Source organism: Montipora foliosa, unplaced genomic scaffold (genome assembly GCF_036669935.1).
Source record: "Montipora foliosa isolate CH-2021 unplaced genomic scaffold, ASM3666993v2 scaffold_422, whole genome shotgun sequence".
Lineage (NCBI taxonomy): Eukaryota > Metazoa > Cnidaria > Anthozoa > Scleractinia > Acroporidae > Montipora > Montipora foliosa.
The window spans coordinates 57501-82500 of record NW_027179726.1 but is presented as its reverse complement, the minus strand read 5'-3'; the positions used below and the strand labels follow the sequence as shown (position 1 = coordinate 82500).

Below are 25000 nucleotides of genomic sequence, written 5' to 3'. Positions count from 1 at the left end.
GACTGTAGATCTTTTCTTCTAATGCCTTTCTTCTGTTTCAATCCTAATTTGAGTTGACTCCAGCACGACTCCACTTCTTGGGTGTGCACACCGGTGTGAGGATCCACGAAATTACGGGCATGCACGACAACACGGTGTCTTCGGACGTTAGCAAGGCGGATGAGACCTCTATACACGCCCCAGTCGTCTGTATGGACTTCACTGCCAGGCAAAAGACACTGCTCTATGATAGGGCAAAGGGTAGCAGCATCTCTCCTGTCAACTACTGTGAAATACCCTCTAGCAGGACTGTATTCAGCTGTGATGATGCCAAATACCCATGTATCACGAGCAGGCCTCCTTCCCCTGTTGTACTGACAGAAACAATTAAAGAGAAGGTTATGATGCGAACTCAGATGGTGAGTATGGAACCCCATTACATCACAATGTACCGGCGTTTCGGGGCTGGAAGCGGAATGATGAATCATGGATCATAGTTACAATAAATGTAAGAACTATGAATCTTTGTACTACGGCTCGGGAGAATCAGACAAAATACATGTATGAATGAATTACGTTCGAACCAAGGAATGGAGGATATGGCGTTTCCGAGAGTCCTATTTTCAAAACTTTTATCCGGGGGAGCATGCCCCTGGACTCCCTATATAATTTGTGCATTCCGGGTTGACAGTCCCCTTGTTTCTCCAGTAACCTTGTGCTTAATGTTGAGTTACAAAAAAAAATCCATACCTAGACACAATGAATGATGATACCGAATCTGGATGAAGCAGAAGTTTGAACACCAAATGATACGAAACCATGGTCTGATTACATGGTTTTCGTCCTGGTTAGACGGGCCAAGATCTCAGCAAAAATTCCATGTAATCGAGATGAAAGTTCAGCCCGCGCTGAATAAGGACCGTAAGCACGCGCATCGACTGTGTTTTCGCATCTCAGTAAATTTTCCCATGCAAATTCACTTTTTGCGCCCGGGCTGAGATTTATCATGTAATTGAAACAACATTTCAGCTTGATGGGCGAAGCGAAATTTCGGCCGAGGCTGAAATTCTCCATGGGCCTAAGGGCCTGATTACATGGCAGGTTCCAGCCCAGGCTGAAATTTCGCCCCGCCCAGCGGTCTGAAATGTTGTTGCGATTACATGATGAATCACAGCCTGGGCGCAATACACACATTTTCGTGCTAAAATTTACTGAGATGCGACAACACAGTCGATGCGCATGCTCACGTTCCTTTTTCAGCCCGGACTGAAATTTCATTTCGATTAGATGGCCTTTTTACAGTTTTTTCACCCCGTTTGCGCGAGCTGAAAATTCTAGCCCAGTTTCAGAGACCATGCTAGGAATTTCAGCCCGTTACCACTGAGAAAATCATTAAGTCAATAGGTGATGAAAAAGTCTTCGCGAATCATGAATCTGGAAAAAAAATCTTGTAGGAATCATGAATCATTGAGGTAAAAAACGACAGTAATCAAGAATATCAAAATTCAAATAATTCCGCTTCTACCCCAGACGATTTCTCCACTGACGAGTAAAATCCTCCTGCGTTAGACAGAGTAAAATAGTACGTCTGGCCGGGTTAGGGTTACTGAAGACAGTTTTTCAGTTAGTGATAAACCATCGGCTTCATTATCAAGACAATGCGCGAGTTCATATCATTAAGCTCCATGTCAATACTAGGGAAACCACTTTACTGTGCCTTTTTGTTTTATTGTTCACGTTATTATTTAGAACTATGCATACTCTTCCCATGCCCGCCATTTTGGTCGCTCAGTTTCCTTTTTTACAAATGATGCTTAACAAGAGAAAGACAATGGTTGACAAAGAAGTTTTTATTTAAAAACCCTACTAAAAAGGCTGCATAGATGGTTCTTTGAAGTAACTTTTTCAATTGAAATCTGACCTCACTTCTAATGAAAGGCGCATGCACAACTAGTCCCAGTCCTCTGCCGTGCTTTTCAGTGAAAAACATGTAAAAACTCAGGAAAAGAAAGGAAGATGCGCTTTTTTCACCGGATAATAACAATAGGGACCATTAGATCGAAGGAACCGAACGACTGTGAGTCAATCTCGTTCCCAGAGTCAGCGTTCCCTTGACCAGCGGTCGGGAAAGAGAGACTCTGGTCGAATCCAACAGAAGCCATAGTTCATTGGCTGTTGAAAAACGGTTTCAGTTCCTGCCATTTTTAGTCTAAACTAGAAAATCGTGCAGTAGAGTTACAGGCACTGATTCGCACTTCGCGCGTTAAGTTCTTTCGCTTACTGGTTTAATGTATGCAACTATTCTTGCAATTTATTTATCACAGCAAGTTTGCGTGAGTTGAAAGGTGACAACTAATTAGAAATTCAGAAATATATAAATCGACACTGTACTGCAAACGCGCAAATCGCTTTTTTACTTACCTCCGATCAAGAACGTTAAAGACAGTCAACAGAAGAAATCAAACCATAAGATCGTGTAGATTAGAAGATACAAATTGTAAGTATATATTCACGAAATCAGTTCCATTCCTTTTTAGCCTATCTTCGGTATTCTAAAACATTAATCTACTTGTGTAATATTTTTCTTTCAGTCGACTAGTTCAACGACTTACAACTAGTACGGATAAAAGTCTAAAAATCTACAGGGTCTTGGCGTGATCCTGCCATAAAATAGTGCCTCGAACGTAGGTGCGATTCAGTCGAAATTTGTCCAGAGGATCCCGCCAAATCAATGCTGTAAATCATCCACGCCGAAGATACCGAATCTCCGAACTTTGCATCGAGGCTACAAAGTAAGATGCCGCCTAAAGTAGACGCAAAGACCCTCGCAGGGAAAATGGAAAACGCGGTAACGATCTTCTACGAATTAATAGAGGAATTTGAAATAATCTTTTCAGTGAGGCCAGAGTTAAAAACCTTAGAGGCAGCATTCAATCAAGTGGAGACAAGATACAGGTTCATCAAGAAGCAACAAGAAACCATTTTAGACAGATTGGTTGATGAAGGTATCACCGCAGAGGAGGAACCATTGTTGACAACAAAGAAACTTGGAGACAAAGTAAAAGCTGATTTCCTTCAGATTGCCTTAAAATTTGCTGCCTACCAAAAGGAACAAGATTCCACGGAAACGTCTTCAAAAGACTCTGAAACCTTGAAGACCTTGACAGCTTCAATGTCATCCATGACATCAGCGGTGACGAAAATGGCGGACACCTTAAGCTCAAAACCAAACACTAGTGGTCTGCAACGATTACCGGTACCAACATGGGACGGCAGTCGCAGATCCTATGCTACCTGGAGAAAAGAATTCAATCATTGGATGAAGAAATACGATCAAGATAAAGATGAACAACTGCAACGGTTCCGAAATGCATTGCCGAGAGGATCGTGGTGGTCTGACCAGGTAAAAACTTGCAAAACCATTGATAACGCGTGGAATATATTGGACACAGAATTTGCAGACAAACGTAAACTAATGGACGAACTGCTCCTCCAAATAAATAGCCTTAAGCCCGTAAAACGAGACTCCAGGTCGTTCACGCACTTCGCCACGACAATATCATCCTACGCGAATGATATGGAAGATAATGGATGTCCGGTGTTGGAGTCTTCGGAAGCGCCATTTCTTATGTCTCAACTTTTGTCCAAGCTCGATCCGAACGATAATTCTCATTTTGGAAGAGAAATGAAAAGAGAAGGTAAAGAGGAAACTGTCAGTAACCTCATCACCTGGTTGCACGTAGAAGCAAGTGTCCGCTCAAGGGGCAAGAATAACACCGTGTTTGAAGACAGAAACGAGAGTCGCCGATACAGGACCCCAAGTAAAACTGAGAACAATGCCGCAAGTGGCGAAGAACCCGATGATGACACCTGTCCACTTAACTGTAAAACAAAACATCACCTCGCTGCCTGTCCTGTGTTCCAGGAGTTAGCTATTAGTCAGAGATGGGAGATTGTAAAGCAACATTGGCGATGTCGTAAATGTCTTAGAAAGCATCATACAAGCAACTGCAGGAAACCAGACGGTTCAACATGCGACAAATGCAGAAAAAATCATCACCGTTCTCTTCATAATGACAAGATTGGTGAAACAAGCTCAAGTCCAAATCCAAGAGCATCTTCTTTCCAAAGTCAGTGCCAGGCCCCCTCGAGTACATCAAATGGTAACATCCAAGAAAATGCTGTTCATCACAAAGAAAAGTTAAAGCTCATGACTGGTTTGTGCCCTGTTCAAAAAGTTGGAGTCATGAACGGAAACGGAGAATTTGTTGAAGTCCTTGCGATGTTAGACTCTGGATCCAATACCAGTCTTCTCTCAAAGAATGCAGCCAGACGACTTGGGTTGAGTGGATCAGCAACACATCTGACCATGAATTTAGCTGGTGGGAAGAAGAAAAGTGAAGCATCACAGATAATCGACATCACTGTTGCCTCACCTGCTGACGAGGATATTAAGAAGACCCTTCAAGTGTACACTGTTACAAGGCCCTGCAGTAAAGCAAAAACGCTTTCCAAAGAATTAGTGCGACACTACCCTCATCTCAAGCACGTTTGTGATAAACTCCACCTTTCGGGTGGCGCCATAGATCTCCTTGTCGGTACAGACTTTGTAGAAGCCTTCATTGATATCCACACAGTGTCCGGAGAGCCAGGGGAACCTGTTGCGAAACGAAACTGTTTTGGTTGGTACGTTATGGGACAGTTTGAAAAGAACAACTCTACTACTTCAGAAATTCAGTCGGTTGAAATCAGAACAGCAAATGTCGTAGACGACATCAAAGAACTTCTTCACCAAGATCTCCTTGGCGTCAAACCGACCAACCTTTGTACGTGTAGCGAAAACGAGATACGCGAAAGCAAGTTCGTTAAGTCCCTCGCAGCCTCAACTACCCTGGTTGACGGAAGAATACAAGTTAAGATGCCCTGGACGGAAGCGGGCCCTCCCAAACAAAGTAACTATGGCATCGCACTGAAAAGGCTGTTTTCCACGGAGAGGTCATTCCAGAAAAAGGGGTGTCTCGATGTTGTCAATGAGGAAGTCCAAAAGCTTCTAGAGCAGGACTACGTGATTCAAGTCTCTCCTGACCAGATTGATCACAGCAAGCCTGAATGGTACTCACCCTTACAAGCCGTGTTAACACCGGAAAGAACAACAAAAGTTCGACTTGTCTTTGACTCATCTTCGAAAGGTCACGACGGTTTGTCCCTCAATGATTACCTAGAGAAAGGGCCAAACTACATCAACAGTCTCCTGGATGTTTTGGCAGCATGGAGATGGAACGAAGTAGCCTTTATCGGCGATATACGCAAAATGTTCAATCAAATCTTGGTTCATCCCGACGACCAGGTTTTTCACAGGTTCCTTTGGAGGAGTAAGATTAGCAACTCGCCAACAGTATACCAATGGCTCAGGTTGAACTTTGGAGATAAGCCAGCTCCCGACATAGCAACGAATGCCATCAACACACTAGCAAAGATATCTCAAGCCGAGTTCCCAGAAGCATCAAAAGAACTTCAAGACCATATGTACGTGGATGATATCGGAAGTTCCAAAGCAACTACAACGGAAGCAAAACAGATTATCAGCGACATTGACGCCATTCTTAAGAAAGGTCATTTCCAGATAAAAGCTTGGCATTCAAACCGTGCGGAGATTGACCAGTCCGACGGTGAACGCTGCGCAGATCTTCTTGGTCTAAGATGGGATAAACAAACAGACAAGTTTTCCCTGAAAAGGAACAAACTCCACCAGATGGACCTTTTGACTAAGAGACGTTGCCTGGGTCTTATTGGACAATTGTGGGACCCAATCGGTCTTGTGATGCCGGTAGCTATTAAATTTAGGATCGACTTGCAGGACTTATGGCATTCAGGCTACAATTGGGACGAAACCTTACCTACAGCAGTCAAGAGCAAGTGGATGGAGAATTTGCAAGCCATGAATCACCTCTTAACAGTCGAATTCGATCGCATGTTAAAACCAAACCACGCGATTGGGGTACCACAAATTCATGGATTCTGTGATGGTGGCGAAAAAGCTTACGGAGCGGTCATTTTCCTCCGATGGGAGTTACAGAACGGAAGTTACAAGTGCGTTCCTGTTTTAGTCAAGTCCTTCGTTGCCCCACTAAAGAGAAAAACGATCCCGAGACTGGAGCTCATGGGCTGTTTAACACTTGCAAGGATATATGAAACCTGCAGAAAGTCTCTACAGTTTGCGAACGTCCACGACAGCAAGAGGATCTTCTGGGTGGACTCTTCTACTGTCCTTTCTTGGATTAAGACCCCATCACGCCAATTCAAACCTTTCGTATCAAGTCGAGTAGCAGAAATCCAAGAAACTGTTGGGGTGGAAGACTTCCGATACATCAGGTCAAAGTTCAATCCAGCCAACATCCTCACTAGAGGAATAGAGCCATCGCAACTAGAAGACTGGATAAAGGGACCCTCTTTCCTGCAGTTACCCGAAGGACAATGGCCTAAATTTGAAGCTAGAGCCCCCATCGAACCTACAGCAAAAGCTGGTGTCTTGATGGAAGTGAAAATCGAGAAGACTAAAACGCCAATGCAACACGAAGCAGCCATAGCGGAATTTCAAACCAAAGTTGATCTGGATAAGTCTGAAGAAGATACTAACCCCGTTTTTCATCAACTGTTGAATACCTGTTCTACATTTTCAAAGATACGGAGAACACTCGCTTACGTTCGCCGATTTATCCAGAATGCGAGAAAAAAGAATGTTAAGACAGGTTCAATCTCTGTTCAAGAATTGCAAGGCTCGGAGAAACAGCTATTCAAGTGGAGTCAGGCACACCTAGATCCCTCTGTCATTGACAAGAAATTAACTCCGAAGCTGGACGAAAACGGATTACTTCGAGCTCATGGACGACTCGAAGATGTCAGATCGCTGCCAGAAGAATTAAGAAACCCAGTTATCCTTCCACGCGATCACCCTCTTGTCATCTTGCTATTACATGACCTTCATGAAAGACGCGGACACTGTGGGTACAAAAGCCTAATTAACGAGGCAAGGAGAAAGTACTGGATCATTGGAGTTCGTGGTATGTCCAAAGCACTCACAACAAAGTGCATTACTTGTAGGAAGCTCCGAAAGAAGCCATTGGAACAACTCATGGGACAAATCCCATCCTTGCGAGTTGCAGTAGGCACCCCGCCATTCTTCAACACCGCCATGGACATGTTTGGACCATTGCACATCAAGCTTAATCGTAAAACGCTCAAGGAGGCCCAAGTAATCATTTTCACCTGCATGACAACAAGAGCTGTCCACTTAGAACTTGTGACCGACAAAACATCTGACGCTTTCTTGATGGCATTCCGTCGTTTCGCGAGTTTGCGTGGTCACCCGTGCATTTGCTGGTCCGACTGCGGGACAAATTTTGTAGGCGCACAAGGGTACTTAAAGGAAATAATGCAGAGTTGGAACGTCCCCAAGATTGAAGGTGTTCTATCTGAAGATTTCTCGTGCGATTTTAAATGGAAATGGAATACCCCTCATGCCAGTCATCAAAATGGCGTCGTGAAAACCCTCATCAAGTCAGTCAGACAAAGTCTGAACGCTACATGCAAGAATCAAGCCTTTACCGAAGAGCAATGGAGAACATTTCTCGCGGAGACAACCTACGTCATCAATGGACGTCCTTTATACCCAAGTTCTGACAGCATATGGGAAAACCCGCCAATTACTCCAAACGATATTCTCATAGGACATCATCTTTCAATTCCTCAACCAGAACCAGAAGAGAGGATCAACCCAAGACATCTCTTAAGAAGTACAGAAAATCGCGTGAACGAATTTTGGAGATGCTGGATGAGATACTTTGCGCCAAATCTACTTCCACGAAATAAGTGGTTTCGCACCAGAGAAAATCTTCAAGTCGACGACTTAGTTCTAGAGATAGACCCAAATCACAAAAGATCCCAATGGAAGATGGCGCGAGTCATTGCAACATACCCAGGAAACGATGGTTTGGTTAGGAAGACAAGAATCAAGACTCAGGACGGTGAATACGACAGGCCGATTCACAAGCTGTGTCTTTTAGCAACAAAAGACGAATTAAATGCGAACCTTTCTTAATCAAGGGAATACATAGACCAGCATTATGTAATAGACATTACGTTATTTGTGACATCTCGAGTCATTGAATACCGATTATGTTTAAGTCGTTGCTCAATTAGAGGTAACTTCTAATTTCCGCACTGGGGCGGAGTGATTCGCACTTCGCGCGTTAAGTTCTTTCGCTTACTGGTTTAATGTATGCAACTATTCTTGCAATTTATTTATCACAGCAAGTTTGCGTGAGTTGAAAGGTGACAACTAATTAGAAATTCAGAAATATATAAATCGACACTGTACTGCAAACGCGCAAATCGCTTTTTTACTTACCTCCGATCAAGAACGTTAAAGACAGTCAACAGAAGAAATCAAACCATAAGATCGTGTAGATTAGAAGATACAAATTGTAAGTATATATTCACGAAATCAGTTCCATTCCTTTTTAGCCTATCTTCAGTATTCTAAAACATTAATCTACTTGTGTAATATTTTTCTTTCAGTCGACTAGTTCAACGACTTACAACTAGTACGGATAAAAGTCTAAAAATCTACAGGGTCTTGGCGTGATCCTGCCATAAAATAGTGCCTCGAACGTAGGTGCGATTCAGTCGAAATTTGTCCAGAGGATCCCGCCAAATCAATGCTGTAAATCATCCACGCCGAAGATACCGAATCTCCGAACTTTGCATCGAGGCTACAAAGTAAGATGCCGCCTAAAGTAGACGCAAAGACCCTCGCAGGGAAAATGGAAAACGCGGTAACGATCTTCTACGAATTAATAGAGGAATTTGAAATAATCTTTTCAGTGAGGCCAGAGTTAAAAACCTTAGAGGCAGCATTCAATCAAGTGGAGACAAGATACAGGTTCATCAAGAAGCAACAAGAAACCATTTTAGACAGATTGGTTGATGAAGGTATCACCGCAGAGGAGGAACCATTGTTGACAACAAAGAAACTTGGAGACAAAGTAAAAGCTGATTTCCTTCAGATTGCCTTAAAATTTGCTGCCTACCAAAAGGAACAAGATTCCACGGAAACGTCTTCAAAAGACTCTGAAACCTTGAAGACCTTGACAGCTTCAATGTCATCCATGACATCAGCGGTGACGAAAATGGCGGACACCTTAAGCTCAAAACCAAACACTAGTGGTCTGCAACGATTACCGGTACCAACATGGGACGGCAGTCGCAGATCCTATGCTACCTGGAGAAAAGAATTCAATCATTGGATGAAGAAATACGATCAAGATAAAGATGAACAACTGCAACGGTTCCGAAATGCATTGCCGAGAGGATCGTGGTGGTCTGACCAGGTAAAAACTTGCAAAACCATTGATAACGCGTGGAATATATTGGACACAGAATTTGCAGACAAACGTAAACTAATGGACGAACTGCTCCTCCAAATAAATAGCCTTAAGCCCGTAAAACGAGACTCCAGGTCGTTCACGCACTTCGCCACGACAATATCATCCTACGCGAATGATATGGAAGATAATGGATGTCCGGTGTTGGAGTCTTCGGAAGCGCCATTTCTTATGTCTCAACTTTTGTCCAAGCTCGATCCGAACGATAATTCTCATTTTGGAAGAGAAATGAAAAGAGAAGGTAAAGAGGAAACTGTCAGTAACCTCATCACCTGGTTGCACGTAGAAGCAAGTGTCCGCTCAAGGGGCAAGAATAACACCGTGTTTGAAGACAGAAACGAGAGTCGCCGATACAGGACCCCAAGTAAAACTGAGAACAATGCCGCAAGTGGCGAAGAACCCGATGATGACACCTGTCCACTTAACTGTAAAACAAAACATCACCTCGCTGCCTGTCCTGTGTTCCAGGAGTTAGCTATTAGTCAGAGATGGGAGATTGTAAAGCAACATTGGCGATGTCGTAAATGTCTTAGAAAGCATCATACAAGCAACTGCAGGAAACCAGACGGTTCAACATGCGACAAATGCAGAAAAAATCATCACCGTTCTCTTCATAATGACAAGATTGGTGAAACAAGCTCAAGTCCAAATCCAAGAGCATCTTCTTTCCAAAGTCAGTGCCAGGCCCCCTCGAGTACATCAAATGGTAACATCCAAGAAAATGCTGTTCATCACAAAGAAAAGTTAAAGCTCATGACTGGTTTGTGCCCTGTTCAAAAAGTTGGAGTCATGAACGGAAACGGAGAATTTGTTGAAGTCCTTGCGATGTTAGACTCTGGATCCAATACCAGTCTTCTCTCAAAGAATGCAGCCAGACGACTTGGGTTGAGTGGATCAGCAACACATCTGACCATGAATTTAGCTGGTGGGAAGAAGAAAAGTGAAGCATCACAGATAATCGACATCACTGTTGCCTCACCTGCTGACGAGGATATTAAGAAGACCCTTCAAGTGTACACTGTTACAAGGCCCTGCAGTAAAGCAAAAACGCTTTCCAAAGAATTAGTGCGACACTACCCTCATCTCAAGCACGTTTGTGATAAACTCCACCTTTCGGGTGGCGCCATAGATCTCCTTGTCGGTACAGACTTTGTAGAAGCCTTCATTGATATCCACACAGTGTCCGGAGAGCCAGGGGAACCTGTTGCGAAACGAAACTGTTTTGGTTGGTACGTTATGGGACAGTTTGAAAAGAACAACTCTACTACTTCAGAAATTCAGTCGGTTGAAATCAGAACAGCAAATGTCGTAGACGACATCAAAGAACTTCTTCACCAAGATCTCCTTGGCGTCAAACCGACCAACCTTTGTATGTGTAGCGAAAACGAGATACGCGAAAGCAAGTTCGTTAAGTCCCTCGCAGCCTCAACTACCCTGGTTGACGGAAGAATACAAGTTAAGATGCCCTGGACGGAAGCGGGCCCTCCCAAACAAAGTAACTATGGCATCGCACTGAAAAGGCTGTTTTCCACGGAGAGGTCATTCCAGAAAAAGGGGTGTCTCGATGTTGTCAATGAGGAAGTCCAAAAGCTTCTAGAGCAGGACTACGTGATTCAAGTCTCTCCTGACCAGATTGATCACAGCAAGCCTGAATGGTACTCACCCTTACAAGCCGTGTTAACACCGGAAAGAACAACAAAAGTTCGACTTGTCTTTGACTCATCTTCGAAAGGTCACGACGGTTTGTCCCTCAATGATTACCTAGAGAAAGGGCCAAACTACATCAACAGTCTCCTGGATGTTTTGGCAGCATGGAGATGGAACGAAGTAGCCTTTATCGGCGATATACGCAAAATGTTCAATCAAATCTTGGTTCATCCCGACGACCAGGTTTTTCACAGGTTCCTTTGGAGGAGTAAGATTAGCAACTCGCCAACAGTATACCAATGGCTCAGGTTGAACTTTGGAGATAAGCCAGCTCCCGACATAGCAACGAATGCCATCAACACACTAGCAAAGATATCTCAAGCCGAGTTCCCAGAAGCATCAAAAGAACTTCAAGACCATATGTACGTGGATGATATCGGAAGTTCCAAAGCAACTACAACGGAAGCAAAACAGATTATCAGCGACATTGACGCCATTCTTAAGAAAGGTCATTTCCAGATAAAAGCTTGGCATTCAAACCGTGCGGAGATTGACCAGTCCGACGGTGAACGCTGCGCAGATCTTCTTGGTCTAAGATGGGATAAACAAACAGACAAGTTTTCCCTGAAAAGGAACAAACTCCACCAGATGGACCTTTTGACTAAGAGACGTTGCCTGGGTCTTATTGGACAATTGTGGGACCCAATCGGTCTTGTGATGCCGGTAGCTATTAAATTTAGGATCGACTTGCAGGACTTATGGCATTCAGGCTACAATTGGGACGAAACCTTACCTACAGCAGTCAAGAGCAAGTGGATGGAGAATTTGCAAGCCATGAATCACCTCTTAACAGTCGAATTCGATCGCATGTTAAAACCAAACCACGCGATTGGGGTACCACAAATTCATGGATTCTGTGATGGTGGCGAAAAAGCTTACGGAGCGGTCATTTTCCTCCGATGGGAGTTACAGAACGGAAGTTACAAGTGCGTTCCTGTTTTAGTCAAGTCCTTCGTTGCCCCACTAAAGAGAAAAACGATCCCGAGACTGGAGCTCATGGGCTGTTTAACACTTGCAAGGATATATGAAACCTGCAGAAAGTCTCTACAGTTTGCGAACGTCCACGACAGCAAGAGGATCTTCTGGGTGGACTCTTCTACTGTCCTTTCTTGGATTAAGACCCCATCACGCCAATTCAAACCTTTCGTATCAAGTCGAGTAGCAGAAATCCAAGAAACTGTTGGGGTGGAAGACTTCCGATACATCAGGTCAAAGTTCAATCCAGCCAACATCCTCACTAGAGGAATAGAGCCATCGCAACTAGAAGACTGGATAAAGGGACCCTCTTTCCTGCAGTTACCCGAAGGACAATGGCCTAAATTTGAAGCTAGAGCCCCCATCGAACCTACAGCAAAAGCTGGTGTCTTGATGGAAGTGAAAATCGAGAAGACTAAAACGCCAATGCAACACGAAGCAGCCATAGCGGAATTTCAAACCAAAGTTGATCTGGATAAGTCTGAAGAAGATACTAACCCCGTTTTTCATCAACTGTTGAATACCTGTTCTACATTTTCAAAGATACGGAGAACACTCGCTTACGTTCGCCGATTTATCCAGAATGCGAGAAAAAAGAATGTTAAGACAGGTTCAATCTCTGTTCAAGAATTGCAAGGCTCGGAGAAACAGCTATTCAAGTGGAGTCAGGCACACCTAGATCCCTCTGTCATTGACAAGAAATTAACTCCGAAGCTGGACGAAAACGGATTACTTCGAGCTCATGGACGACTCGAAGATGTCAGATCGCTGCCAGAAGAATTAAGAAACCCAGTTATCCTTCCACGCGATCACCCTCTTGTCATCTTGCTATTACATGACCTTCATGAAAGACGCGGACACTGTGGGTACAAAAGCCTAATTAACGAGGCAAGGAGAAAGTACTGGATCATTGGAGTTCGTGGTATGTCCAAAGCACTCACAACAAAGTGCATTACTTGTAGGAAGCTCCGAAAGAAGCCATTGGAACAACTCATGGGACAAATCCCATCCTTGCGAGTTGCAGTAGGCACCCCGCCATTCTTCAACACCGCCATGGACATGTTTGGACCATTGCACATCAAGCTTAATCGTAAAACGCTCAAGGAGGCCCAAGTAATCATTTTCACCTGCATGACAACAAGAGCTGTCCACTTAGAACTTGTGACCGACAAAACATCTGACGCTTTCTTGATGGCATTCCGTCGTTTCGCGAGTTTGCGTGGTCACCCGTGCATTTGCTGGTCCGACTGCGGGACAAATTTTGTAGGCGCACAAGGGTACTTAAAGGAAATAATGCAGAGTTGGAACGTCCCCAAGATTGAAGGTGTTCTATCTGAAGATTTCTCGTGCGATTTTAAATGGAAATGGAATACCCCTCATGCCAGTCATCAAAATGGCGTCGTGAAAACCCTCATCAAGTCAGTCAGACAAAGTCTGAACGCTACATGCAAGAATCAAGCCTTTACCGAAGAGCAATGGAGAACATTTCTCGCGGAGACAACCTACGTCATCAATGGACGTCCTTTATACCCAAGTTCTGACAGCATATGGGAAAACCCGCCAATTACTCCAAACGATATTCTCATAGGACATCATCTTTCAATTCCTCAACCAGAACCAGAAGAGAGGATCAACCCAAGACATCTCTTAAGAAGTACAGAAAATCGCGTGAACGAATTTTGGAGATGCTGGATGAGATACTTTGCGCCAAATCTACTTCCACGAAATAAGTGGTTTCGCACCAGAGAAAATCTTCAAGTCGACGACTTAGTTCTAGAGATAGACCCAAATCACAAAAGATCCCAATGGAAGATGGCGCGAGTCATTGCAACATACCCAGGAAACGATGGTTTGGTTAGGAAGACAAGAATCAAGACTCAGGACGGTGAATACGACAGGCCGATTCACAAGCTGTGTCTTTTAGCAACAAAAGACGAATTAAATGCGAACCTTTCTTAATCAAGGGAATACATAGACCAGCATTATGTAATAGACATTACGTTATTTGTGACATCTCGAGTCATTGAATACCGATTATGTTTAAGTCGTTGCTCAATTAGAGGTAACTTCTAATTTCCGCACTGGGGCGGAGTGATTCGCACTTCGCGCGTTAAGTTCTTTCGCTTACTGGTTTAATGTATGCAACTATTCTTGCAATTTATTTATCACAGCAAGTTTGCGTGAGTTGAAAGGTGACAACTAATTAGAAATTCAGAAATATATAAATCGACACTGTACTGCAAACGCGCAAATCGCTTTTTTACTTACCTCCGATCAAGAACGTTAAAGACAGTCAACAGAAGAAATCAAACCATAAGATCGTGTAGATTAGAAGATACAAATTGTAAGTATATATTCACGAAATCAGTTCCATTCCTTTTTAGCCTATCTTCAGTATTCTAAAACATTAATCTACTTGTGTAATATTTTTCTTTCAGTCGACTAGTTCAACGACTTACAACTAGTACGGATAAAAGTCTAAAAATCTACAGGGTCTTGGCGTGATCCTGCCATAAAATAGTGCCTCGAACGTAGGTGCGATTCAGTCGAAATTTGTCCAGAGGATCCCGCCAAATCAATGCTGTAAATCATCCACGCCGAAGATACCGAATCTCCGAACTTTGCATCGAGGCTACAAAGTAAGATGCCGCCTAAAGTAGACGCAAAGACCCTCGCAGGGAAAATGGAAAACGCGGTAACGATCTTCTACGAATTAATAGAGGAATTTGAAATAATCTTTTCAGTGAGGCCAGAGTTAAAAACCTTAGAGGCAGCATTCAATCAAGTGGAGACAAGATACAGGTTCATCAAGAAGCAACAAGAAACCATTTTAGACAGATTGGTTGATGAAGGTATCACCGCAGAGGAGGAACCATTGTTGACAACAAAGAAACTTGGAGACAAAGTAAAAGCTGATTTCCTTCAGATTGCCTTAAAATTTGCTGCCTACCAAAAGGAACAAGATTCCACGGAAACGTCTTCAAAAGACTCTGAAACCTTGAAGACCTTGACAGCTTCAATGTCATCCATGACATCAGCGGTGACGAAAATGGCGGACACCTTAAGCTCAAAACCAAACACTAGTGGTCTGCAACGATTACCGGTACCAACATGGGACGGCAGTCGCAGATCCTATGCTACCTGGAGAAAAGAATTCAATCATTGGATGAAGAAATACGATCAAGATAAAGATGAACAACTGCAACGGTTCCGAAATGCATTGCCGAGAGGATCGTGGTGGTCTGACCAGGTAAAAACTTGCAAAACCATTGATAACGCGTGGAATATATTGGACACAGAATTTGCAGACAAACGTAAACTAATGGACGAACTGCTCCTCCAAATAAATAGCCTTAAGCCCGTAAAACGAGACTCCAGGTCGTTCACGCACTTCGCCACGACAATATCATCCTACGCGAATGATATGGAAGATAATGGATGTCCGGTGTTGGAGTCTTCGGAAGCGCCATTTCTTATGTCTCAACTTTTGTCCAAGCTCGATCCGAACGATAATTCTCATTTTGGAAGAGAAATGAAAAGAGAAGGTAAAGAGGAAACTGTCAGTAACCTCATCACCTGGTTGCACGTAGAAGCAAGTGTCCGCTCAAGGGGCAAGAATAACACCGTGTTTGAAGACAGAAACGAGAGTCGCCGATACAGGACCCCAAGTAAAACTGAGAACAATGCCGCAAGTGGCGAAGAACCCGATGATGACACCTGTCCACTTAACTGTAAAACAAAACATCACCTCGCTGCCTGTCCTGTGTTCCAGGAGTTAGCTATTAGTCAGAGATGGGAGATTGTAAAGCAACATTGGCGATGTCGTAAATGTCTTAGAAAGCATCATACAAGCAACTGCAGGAAACCAGACGGTTCAACATGCGACAAATGCAGAAAAAATCATCACCGTTCTCTTCATAATGACAAGATTGGTGAAACAAGCTCAAGTCCAAATCCAAGAGCATCTTCTTTCCAAAGTCAGTGCCAGGCCCCCTCGAGTACATCAAATGGTAACATCCAAGAAAATGCTGTTCATCACAAAGAAAAGTTAAAGCTCATGACTGGTTTGTGCCCTGTTCAAAAAGTTGGAGTCATGAACGGAAACAGAGAATTTGTTGAAGTCCTTGCGATGTTAGACTCTGGATCCAATACCAGTCTTCTCTCAAAGAATGCAGCCAGACGACTTGGGTTGAGTGGATCAGCAACACATCTGACCATGAATTTAGCTGGTGGGAAGAAGAAAAGTGAAGCATCACAGATAATCGACATCACTGTTGCCTCACCTGCTGACGAGGATATTAAGAAGACCCTTCAAGTGTACACTGTTACAAGGCCCTGCAGTAAAGCAAAAACGCTTTCCAAAGAATTAGTGCGACACTACCCTCATCTCAAGCACGTTTGTGATAAACTCCACCTTTCGGGTGGCGCCATAGATCTCCTTGTCGGTACAGACTTTGTAGAAGCCTTCATTGATATCCACACAGTGTCCGGAGAGCCAGGGGAACCTGTTGCGAAACGAAACTGTTTTGGTTGGTACGTTATGGGACAGTTTGAAAAGAACAACTCTACTACTTCAGAAATTCAGTCGGTTGAAATCAGAACAGCAAATGTCGTAGACGACATCAAAGAACTTCTTCACCAAGATCTCCTTGGCGTCAAACCGACCAACCTTTGTATGTGTAGCGAAAACGAGATACGCGAAAGCAAGTTCGTTAAGTCCCTCGCAGCCTCAACTACCCTGGTTGACGGAAGAATACAAGTTAAGATGCCCTGGACGGAAGCGGGCCCTCCCAAACAAAGTAACTATGGCATCGCACTGAAAAGGCTGTTTTCCACGGAGAGGTCATTCCAGAAAAAGGGGTGTCTCGATGTTGTCAATGAGGAAGTCCAAAAGCTTCTAGAGCAGGACTACGTGATTCAAGTCTCTCCTGACCAGATTGATCACAGCAAGCCTGAATGGTACTCACCCTTACAAGCCGTGTTAACACCGGAAAGAACAACAAAAGTTCGACTTGTCTTTGACTCATCTTCGAAAGGTCACGACGGTTTGTCCCTCAATGATTACCTAGAGAAAGGGCCAAACTACATCAACAGTCTCCTGGATGTTTTGGCAGCATGGAGATGGAACGAAGTAGCCTTTATCGGCGATATACGCAAAATGTTCAATCAAATCTTGGTTCATCCCGACGACCAGGTTTTTCACAGGTTCCTTTGGAGGAGTAAGATTAGCAACTCGCCAACAGTATACCAATGGCTCAGGTTGAACTTTGGAGATAAGCCAGCTCCCGACATAGCAACGAATGCCATCAACACACTAGCAAAGATATCTCAAGCCGAGTTCCCAGAAGCATCAAAAGAACTTCAAGACCATATGTACGTGGATGATATCGGAAGTTCCAAAGCAACTACAACGGAAGCAAAACAGATTATCAGCGACATTGACGCCATTCTTAAGAAAGGTCATTTCCAGATAAAAGCTTGGCATTCAAACCGTGCGGAGATTGACCAGTCCGACGGTGAACGCTGCGCAGATCTTCTTGGTCTAAGATGGGATAAACAAACAGACAAGTTTTCCCTGAAAAGGAACAAACTCCACCAGATGGACCTTTTGACTAAGAGACGTTGCCTGGGTCTTATTGGACAATTGTGGGACCCAATCGGTCTTGTGATGCCGGTAGCTATTAAATTTAGGATCGACTTGCAGGACTTATGGCATTCAGGCTACAATTGGGACGAAACCTTACCTACAGCAGTCAAGAGCAAGTGGATGGAGAATTTGCAAGCCATGAATCACCTCTTAACAGTCGAATTCGATCGCATGTTAAAACCAAACCACGCGATTGGGGTACCACAAATTCATGGATTCTGTGATGGTGGCGAAAAAGCTTACGGAGCGGTCATTTTCCTCCGATGGGAGTTACAGAACGGAAGTTACAAGTGCGTTCCTGTTTTAGTCAAGTCCTTCGTTGCCCCACTAAAGAGAAAAACGATCCCGAGACTGGAGCTCATGGGCTGTTTAACACTTGCAAGGATATATGAAACCTGCAGAAAGTCTCTACAGTTTGCGAACGTCCACGACAGCAAGAGGATCTTCTGGGTGGACTCTTCTACTGTCCTTTCTTGGATTAAGACCCCATCACGCCAATTCAAACCTTTCGTATCAAGTCGAGTAGCAGAAATCCAAGAAACTGTTGGGGTGGAAGACTTCCGATACATCAGGTCAAAGTTCAATCCAGCCAACATCCTCACTAGAGGAATAGAGCCATCGCAACTAGAAGACTGGATAAAGGGACCCTCTTTCCTGCAGCTACCCGAAGGACAATGGCCTAAATTTGAAGCTAGAGCCCCCATCGAACCTACAGCAAAAGCTGGTGTCTTGATGGAAGTGAAAATCGAGAAGACTAAAACGCCAATGCAACACGAAGCAGCCATAGCGGAATTTCAAACCAAAGTTGATCTGGATAAGTCTGAAGAAGATACTAACCCCGTTTTTCATCAACTGTTGAATACCTGTTCTACATTTTCAAAGATACGGAGAACACTCGCTTACGTTCGCCGATTTATCCAGAATGCGAGAAAAAAGAATGTTAAGACAGGTTCAATCTCTGTTCAAGAATTGCAAGGCTCGGAGAAACAGCTATTCAAGTGGAGTCAGGCACACCTAGATCCCTCTGTCATTGACAAGAAATTAACTCCGAAGCTGGACGAAAACGGATTACTTCGAGCTCATGGACGACTCGAAGATGTCAGATCGCTGCCAGAAGAATTAAGAAACCCAGTTATCCTTCCACGCGATCACCCTCTTGTCATCTTGCTATTACATGACCTTCATGAAAGACGCGGACACTGTGGGTACAAAAGCCTAATTAACGAGGCAAGGAGAAAGTACTGGATCATTGGAGTTCGTGGTATGTCTAAAGCACTCACAACAAAGTGCATTACTTGTAGGAAGCTCCGAAAGAAGCCATTGGAACAACTCATGGGACAAATCCCATCCTTGCGAGTTGCAGTAGGCACCCCGCCATTCTTCAACACCGCCATGGACATGTTTGGACCATTGCACATCAAGCTTAATCGTAAAACGCTCAAGGAGGCCCAAGTAATCATTTTCACCTGCATGACAACAAGAGCTGTCCACTTAGAACTTGTGACCGACAAAACATCTGACGCTTTCTTGATGGCATTCCGTCGTTTCGCGAGTTTGCGTGGTCACCCGTGCATTTGCTGGTCCGACTGCGGGACAAATTTTGTAGGCGCACAAGGGTACTTAAAGGAAATAATGCAGAGTTGGAACGTCCCCAAGATTGAAGGTGTTCTATCTGAAGATTTCTCGTGCGATTTTAGATGGAAATGGAATACCCCTCATGCCAGTCATCAAAATGGCGTCGTGAAAACCCTCATCAAGTCAGTCAGACAAAGTCTGAACGCTACATGCAAGAATCAAGCCTTTACCGAAGAGCAATGGAGAACATTCCTCGCGGAGACAACCTACGTCATCAATGGACGTCCTTTATACCCAAGTTCTGACAGCATATGGGAAAACCCGCCAATTACTCCAAACGATATTCTCATAGGACATCATCTTTCAATTCCTCAACCAGAACCAGAAGAAAGGATCAACCCAAGACATCTCTTAAGAAGTACAGAAAATCGCGTGAACGAATTTTGGAGATGCTGGATGAGATACTTTGCGCCAAATCTACTTCCACGAAATAAGTGGTTTCGCACCAGAGAAAATCTTCAAGTCGACGACTTAGTTCTAGAGATAGACCCAAATCACAAAAGATCCCAATGGAAGATGGCGCGAGTCATTGCAACATACCCAGGAAACGATGGTTTGGTTAGGAAGACAAGAATCAAGACTCAGGACGGTGAATACGACAGGCCGATTCACAAGCTGTGTCTTTTAGCAACAAAAGACGAATTAAATGCGAACCTTTCTTAATCAAGGGAATACATAGACCAGCATTATGTAATAGACATTACGTTATTTGTGACATCTCGAGTCATTGAATACCGATTATGTTTAAGTCGTTGCTCAATTAGAGGTAACTTCTAATTTCCGCACTGGGGCGGAGTGATTCGCACTTCGCGCGTTAAGTTCTTTCGCTTACTGGTTTAATGTAGGCAACTATTCTTGCAATTTATTTATCACAGCAAGTTTGCGTGAGTTGAAAGGTGACAACTAATTAGAAATTCAGAAATATATAAATCGACACTGTACTGCAAACGCGCAAATCGCTTTTTTACTTACCTCCGATCAAGAACGTTAAAGACAGTCAACAGAAGAAATCAAACCATAAGATCGTGTAGATTAGAAGATACAAATTGTAAGTATATATTCACGAAATCAGTTCCATTCCTTTTTAGCCTATCTTCGGTATTCTAAAACATTAATCTACTTGTGTAATATTTTTCTTTCAGTCGAGTAGTTCAACGACTTACAACTAGTACGGATAAAAGTCTAAAAATCTACAGGGTCTTGGCGTGATCCTGCCATAAAATAGTGCCTCGAACGTAGGTGCGATTCAGGCACTGAAGAAATGACTTTTTTAAGCATCCTTAGCAACGGTTTGAAAATTTAAAAGTCACACCCCTTAAGACATGTTTTACATGTAGACATGTTACCTTAGCTTTGTGGTTAAACTTGCTTTCGTCACACTTGACTACAGCTCCGGCTCCTCTGAATGGTATGACTGGTCGATATTGAAGATCCACAGCACAAAAATCTTGTAATCTTCTACAGATCTGTCAGACCAGATTCATATTTAAATTTACGTTCTCTGCTATCCTCTTTTGAGAATCTTCTTGAGTGAAGGAAAAGATCACTCGGAGAAGTGTTCCGAGTGACACTTTGGGAAATTCCCCAAAGAAGCTGTTAGTACGCAGGCTTCTCCTTTTTTTGCATCCAGAGCATCTCCTGCGAAGGATGTGAAACACAAAGCAATCAAACTTCGAGTTGGTAAATTTTCCCACTTTGAAACTGTTCGCAACAAATTACGATTGGCATAATCTACTTTCCTACATTTGCTGATTTCTTTTTTTGTAATCCCTGTCGAATGGGAAGCTACATCAAATTCTTATCAAATACAACAATTACACTCAATCTACTTATCTATTTATTCACATAGCATTGTATTCTATTGTCTTTGATATCAAAACAGTTTTTCCCTCATAAATCAGCCTAATTGCCGTACCTGCTCATGACTGCTTGAACTTAATCGTCAATCTCAGACGTTACATTAACTGTTCACATCAAGAAGAAAACCCGCTTACCAAAAAAACCCATCTATGTGGTCGTCATTTCTCTCCTTCATTTCCGTAGCACAATTGCACTGCGCACAACTTAGAGGATTAGCCAACAAATGCCGCATTTGAAGCCATCTGATCAAATCCGTGCGAGGGCCTCTCTCCAAATCGATGAGCAGGTTCAAGTCCATATTTTGTCGTCGCCACTGTACGTCTTTCCACTTTTTATTTTATACGAAACACTTCTTTGCTATCTGAAGATAACGATATTCACTCGTGTGGTCCTTATGCCGAATATTATTGTTAATCAGACCAAGCCGTTGCCATAGTGAAATAGCGTTTCCAACTTATAAGCAGCATTGTTCTAATGCACATCGGCCGCTATTAAATCAAATTTTAACGCCCTCCTGATGCCCTTCTCCCTTCTGCTCAGAGCAATAATTTTTATTTTTCAATTGTTTGCCTATCATAAATGACTGGATATAGCCAAATCTAAGCAAGATGATTTTTGATAATTTCGTCCCACAATCTGAATAATGCCTCCTTCTGCAGTTAGTTTTCTTTTAACATTCCCCGGAAGTCAATTTTCACACTGCAGTGGGTGTTGGTTCGGAGCGTCGTTTCGGAGCTTGGATGATTTCGCGGAAAAAGAACGACAACCAGAAACTGTTTATATCTGAAAGAAATCTCTGTTACCGCTAACGCAAAATAAATGTAGGCAAGCCATAATGAAACAATTTTTTCCATTTCTACATCGCGTGGGTTTGGAAACACAGAGAACACAATTTTTTTTTTTTCACAGTTTCGTTGTAAAAATATATATGTACCAAAAAGCTATCGCGCGTGATCTCGCAAGATTGATCGTTTCACAAATATTCGTTTTAGAAATTTGTTGAGAAGCCTCATTTAGGGAGCGATTTTGGAATACCCGGCCACGATTGTCTTCTTGTTACGGAATCCTTTGAATAACAATGCATGGAACAATAGACGCAATAAGCATTTAGAATAATTGCGATTACGGCCCGGGGTTTAAATCCTGCCATCGGCAGATGAAGATTTTTCATTTATAGCTCTGGCTGGAATTAAACTCGCCATATAATCGGGCTCTGAAAGGATAAAAAAAGGTAACAGGCCCCGACATTAATGACATGTCGATTTTTTATCACACAACATATGAGGGGATATGCCATACCACTTTACTATTAATAATTGCCTTTCTTTCATTCAAGTTGAGTTACAGAAGACATACAATGAGAAACAGAGAAACGGCGAAACTCTGTTTAATATAATTTGTGCGCCAGCGAAAGCATGGGTTGAGTCCAGAAACTGCTAACTAAAAAGGAAACGTTCGTATGACATCATCAAACAATAGTAATGTGATTTGAAACACCTAAAATTTCTAGATCAAAGACTAAGGACGCTACATTTTCACGTCGCTTGTCAAACATGTCATCAAGAAATCAGTCGAATAGCAAAAGTGATGGTGAATCTGCCACAAATGACAGAAGCCCACCAAGACGTTTGAACCGTCGTGCTTTTTCGCGAGTCTTTGTCCATCTGGAGAAGCGACTCAGAGCTGCTCCAGGTAAAAACGCCTTTCTAACATTGAAAAACGCAGGGAGGGCAAAAGAAATCGCGTTCACTAAAAACCACACTGCAAGTGAGATACAACAGTTGTTGGTGTCTCATTTCCCGACCTTGGCTATCCTGGATCTTTCGCGGTAAGTTACCGAGCACTGTGTTTTACGATCAGAAAATACGAGACTAAAATACATTTGCCCTTTTTATTAGTTTGAACATCATCAGCTCGTATGACAGAGGACATTCCATGAGTGTCGTTCACCATGGCGTCCCTGACGGGACGAAAATTATGGAACTTTTTGGAGGGGACGCTAAGAAGAAAATTTATTTGTACTGGAGCTGAGGTGGTACGTTTTGAATGTTACTTTAGTCTTTCTTTTTTCTTGTCTGTCTTTCATTGTTTCGCACTTTTTCGTGAAACATTGAACTCCGGCCACCAAACGAAGAGAAAGACGTAACTTATAATCCCAGGGACAAAGTCTGGTGACAAATCCTAGATCTCCATTAACGGTAAATAAATAGCAATTTAAAATTTTCCCCAATCTAAGTTTAGCCTAATTGGGTTTAGAACAACCGGGGGAACAAAGAGGCGTTACGTTTTCGACGCGAGCCGCAGCGTCGGAGTGAACGAAAGTGGGTTTTGCGCAGTTCGCGTCGGATAGAGTGAATTGAGTGGAATGACTGGTGCCGCAGTGCTTTAGTCGTCTTATTTAAAGGTTAAAGTGAATTGGGTAGAATGGCTGGTGGTTAAATTGAGTTGAGCTTAATGACTGCTGCCGCAGTGGCGTGGTGCTTGCGTCATGGACTAAAGAACGAGGTATATCCAACACCACGACTGCGGTAGCAGTGCTTTTATGGTCCATTTCTCGTGGCCTGGTATTCTATTGCTGATCTGAAAATCGAAATTGTCGAAAAATTAAGCCCAACTTTGCTATCTACAAAAAAATATTCATTGTGTTTTATTCGTTGACAACTTTTTGCGTATCCTATTTTTGATCTTGTTGATCCAACATTTGACCCAAATGACTTTTAGTACATGCATCTGGCGGGGTGGGGATGGACTCATTCTGTAGTTACAGTGTATTTTAACATAATAACATTGCTTTTTACATCACTCAAAAAATGGCATTTATAATGCATAATAGTATAATCCCTTTTACATCTATTAATTTTTGTTTCATCTACCCTGTACATTAAATATTAATTGATATGCTTGTGTCACTGCGGAGAAGCACCAAGAAACACACAATATCAACTCACTACTAGTTACATTATTTTCACTGGTTCTCTATCTCACATGTAGGTACTGCGTCATCCAACCAACCTGAGGACAACACTGCTTCAGATGCTACAGTTTTTGCTACATCTGCCGCTCTGTCATCCCCACACTCTTCCCCTTCCTCACCAACTCTCCCTTTTGTACACAGTCCTCCACTATCACACAACTCACCTTTGCCATTAAACATGCAGTTATCTGCACAGCCTGGCATTGATCAGACTACTAGAAGAACAGATAGATAACTTCCGTCCAAGAGGTGGACGTAAGTATAATATTAAAACAAACACAAAACGTAATCAAAGCAGTGTAATGAGGTGGTCAGGGTACTGGACTTACACATTTTCAGTTTTCAGGTCCAATTTGTTATTTTTAATCCACTTAACCGTAAAAAGATGGTCTTTGAGCAAGTTTTGAATAAGAGACAAAATAAATCTAAAGTTTGAAGAAAATAGTTCCAGGGAATCTCAGTCCTTGGTTCCTTCTGTGATGATTGGTGTGCCTCATCTCAGGCCTCACAAATACATGCAAACCACATTTTCCTCCTCTTCCTTATTTAGTTGAAACCAGAAGATATCTTGCAACATTAGCAGGAAGCAATACAGATGGTAAGTTCTCTGTACATATACATTGTTCAATTAATGCACAAATACATGTAAGTAATGATGAAACGATGCACCCCAGAAAGGAAAGGCTAAAATAAAAAAATAAGACCAAAAAACACTGTTCATAATCGACTAATCATATAATAATGAGGAATTTTCCCACACATTTTTTTTTCAGGTTCTGA

At 42.9% G+C, this 25000-nt stretch overlaps 4 protein-coding genes across 4 annotated transcripts in view; 3 read left to right on the top strand and 1 right to left on the bottom strand.

The window, feature by feature from the left end:
• LOC137988576 (uncharacterized) overlaps positions 1–20840 on the bottom strand; it is a gene marked incomplete at its 5' end in the record, with an annotated part of 20955 nt that extends 115 nt beyond the window's left edge. The window contains 2 exons of the mRNA XM_068834567.1: positions 1–353; positions 20733–20840. The exon at positions 1–353 is cut by the window's left edge and continues 115 nt beyond it. Coding sequence (XP_068690668.1) covers positions 1–353; positions 20733–20840 — 461 coding nt within the window. The remainder of the gene's footprint in view (positions 354–20732) is intronic.
• Positions 2236–8077, top strand: LOC137988571 (uncharacterized). Its single transcript, XM_068834562.1, has 2 exons — positions 2236–2476; positions 2571–8077. The coding sequence occupies exon 2, from the start codon at positions 2777–2779 to the stop codon at positions 8075–8077; it is 5301 nt and encodes a 1766-aa protein (XP_068690663.1). The 5' UTR covers positions 2236–2476; positions 2571–2776.
• LOC137988570 (uncharacterized) lies at positions 7771–14063 on the top strand. Its single transcript, XM_068834560.1, has 2 exons — positions 7771–8462; positions 8557–14063. Exon 2 carries the CDS (start codon positions 8763–8765, stop codon positions 14061–14063), a length of 5301 nt encoding a protein of 1766 aa, XP_068690661.1. The 5' UTR covers positions 7771–8462; positions 8557–8762.
• Positions 13757–20049, top strand: LOC137988569 (uncharacterized). Its single transcript, XM_068834559.1, has 2 exons — positions 13757–14448; positions 14543–20049. Exon 2 carries the CDS (start codon positions 14749–14751, stop codon positions 20047–20049), a length of 5301 nt encoding a protein of 1766 aa, XP_068690660.1. The 5' UTR covers positions 13757–14448; positions 14543–14748.
• Positions 20841–25000: the final 4160 nt, after the last annotated feature.

Coding starts and splice junctions, on each gene's coding strand:
- LOC137988571 (XM_068834562.1), top strand. CDS start 2,777: ATGCCGCCTAAAGTAGACGCAAAGACCCTCGCAGGGAAAATGGAAAAC.
- LOC137988569 (XM_068834559.1), top strand. CDS start 14,749: ATGCCGCCTAAAGTAGACGCAAAGACCCTCGCAGGGAAAATGGAAAAC.
- LOC137988570 (XM_068834560.1), top strand. CDS start 8,763: ATGCCGCCTAAAGTAGACGCAAAGACCCTCGCAGGGAAAATGGAAAAC.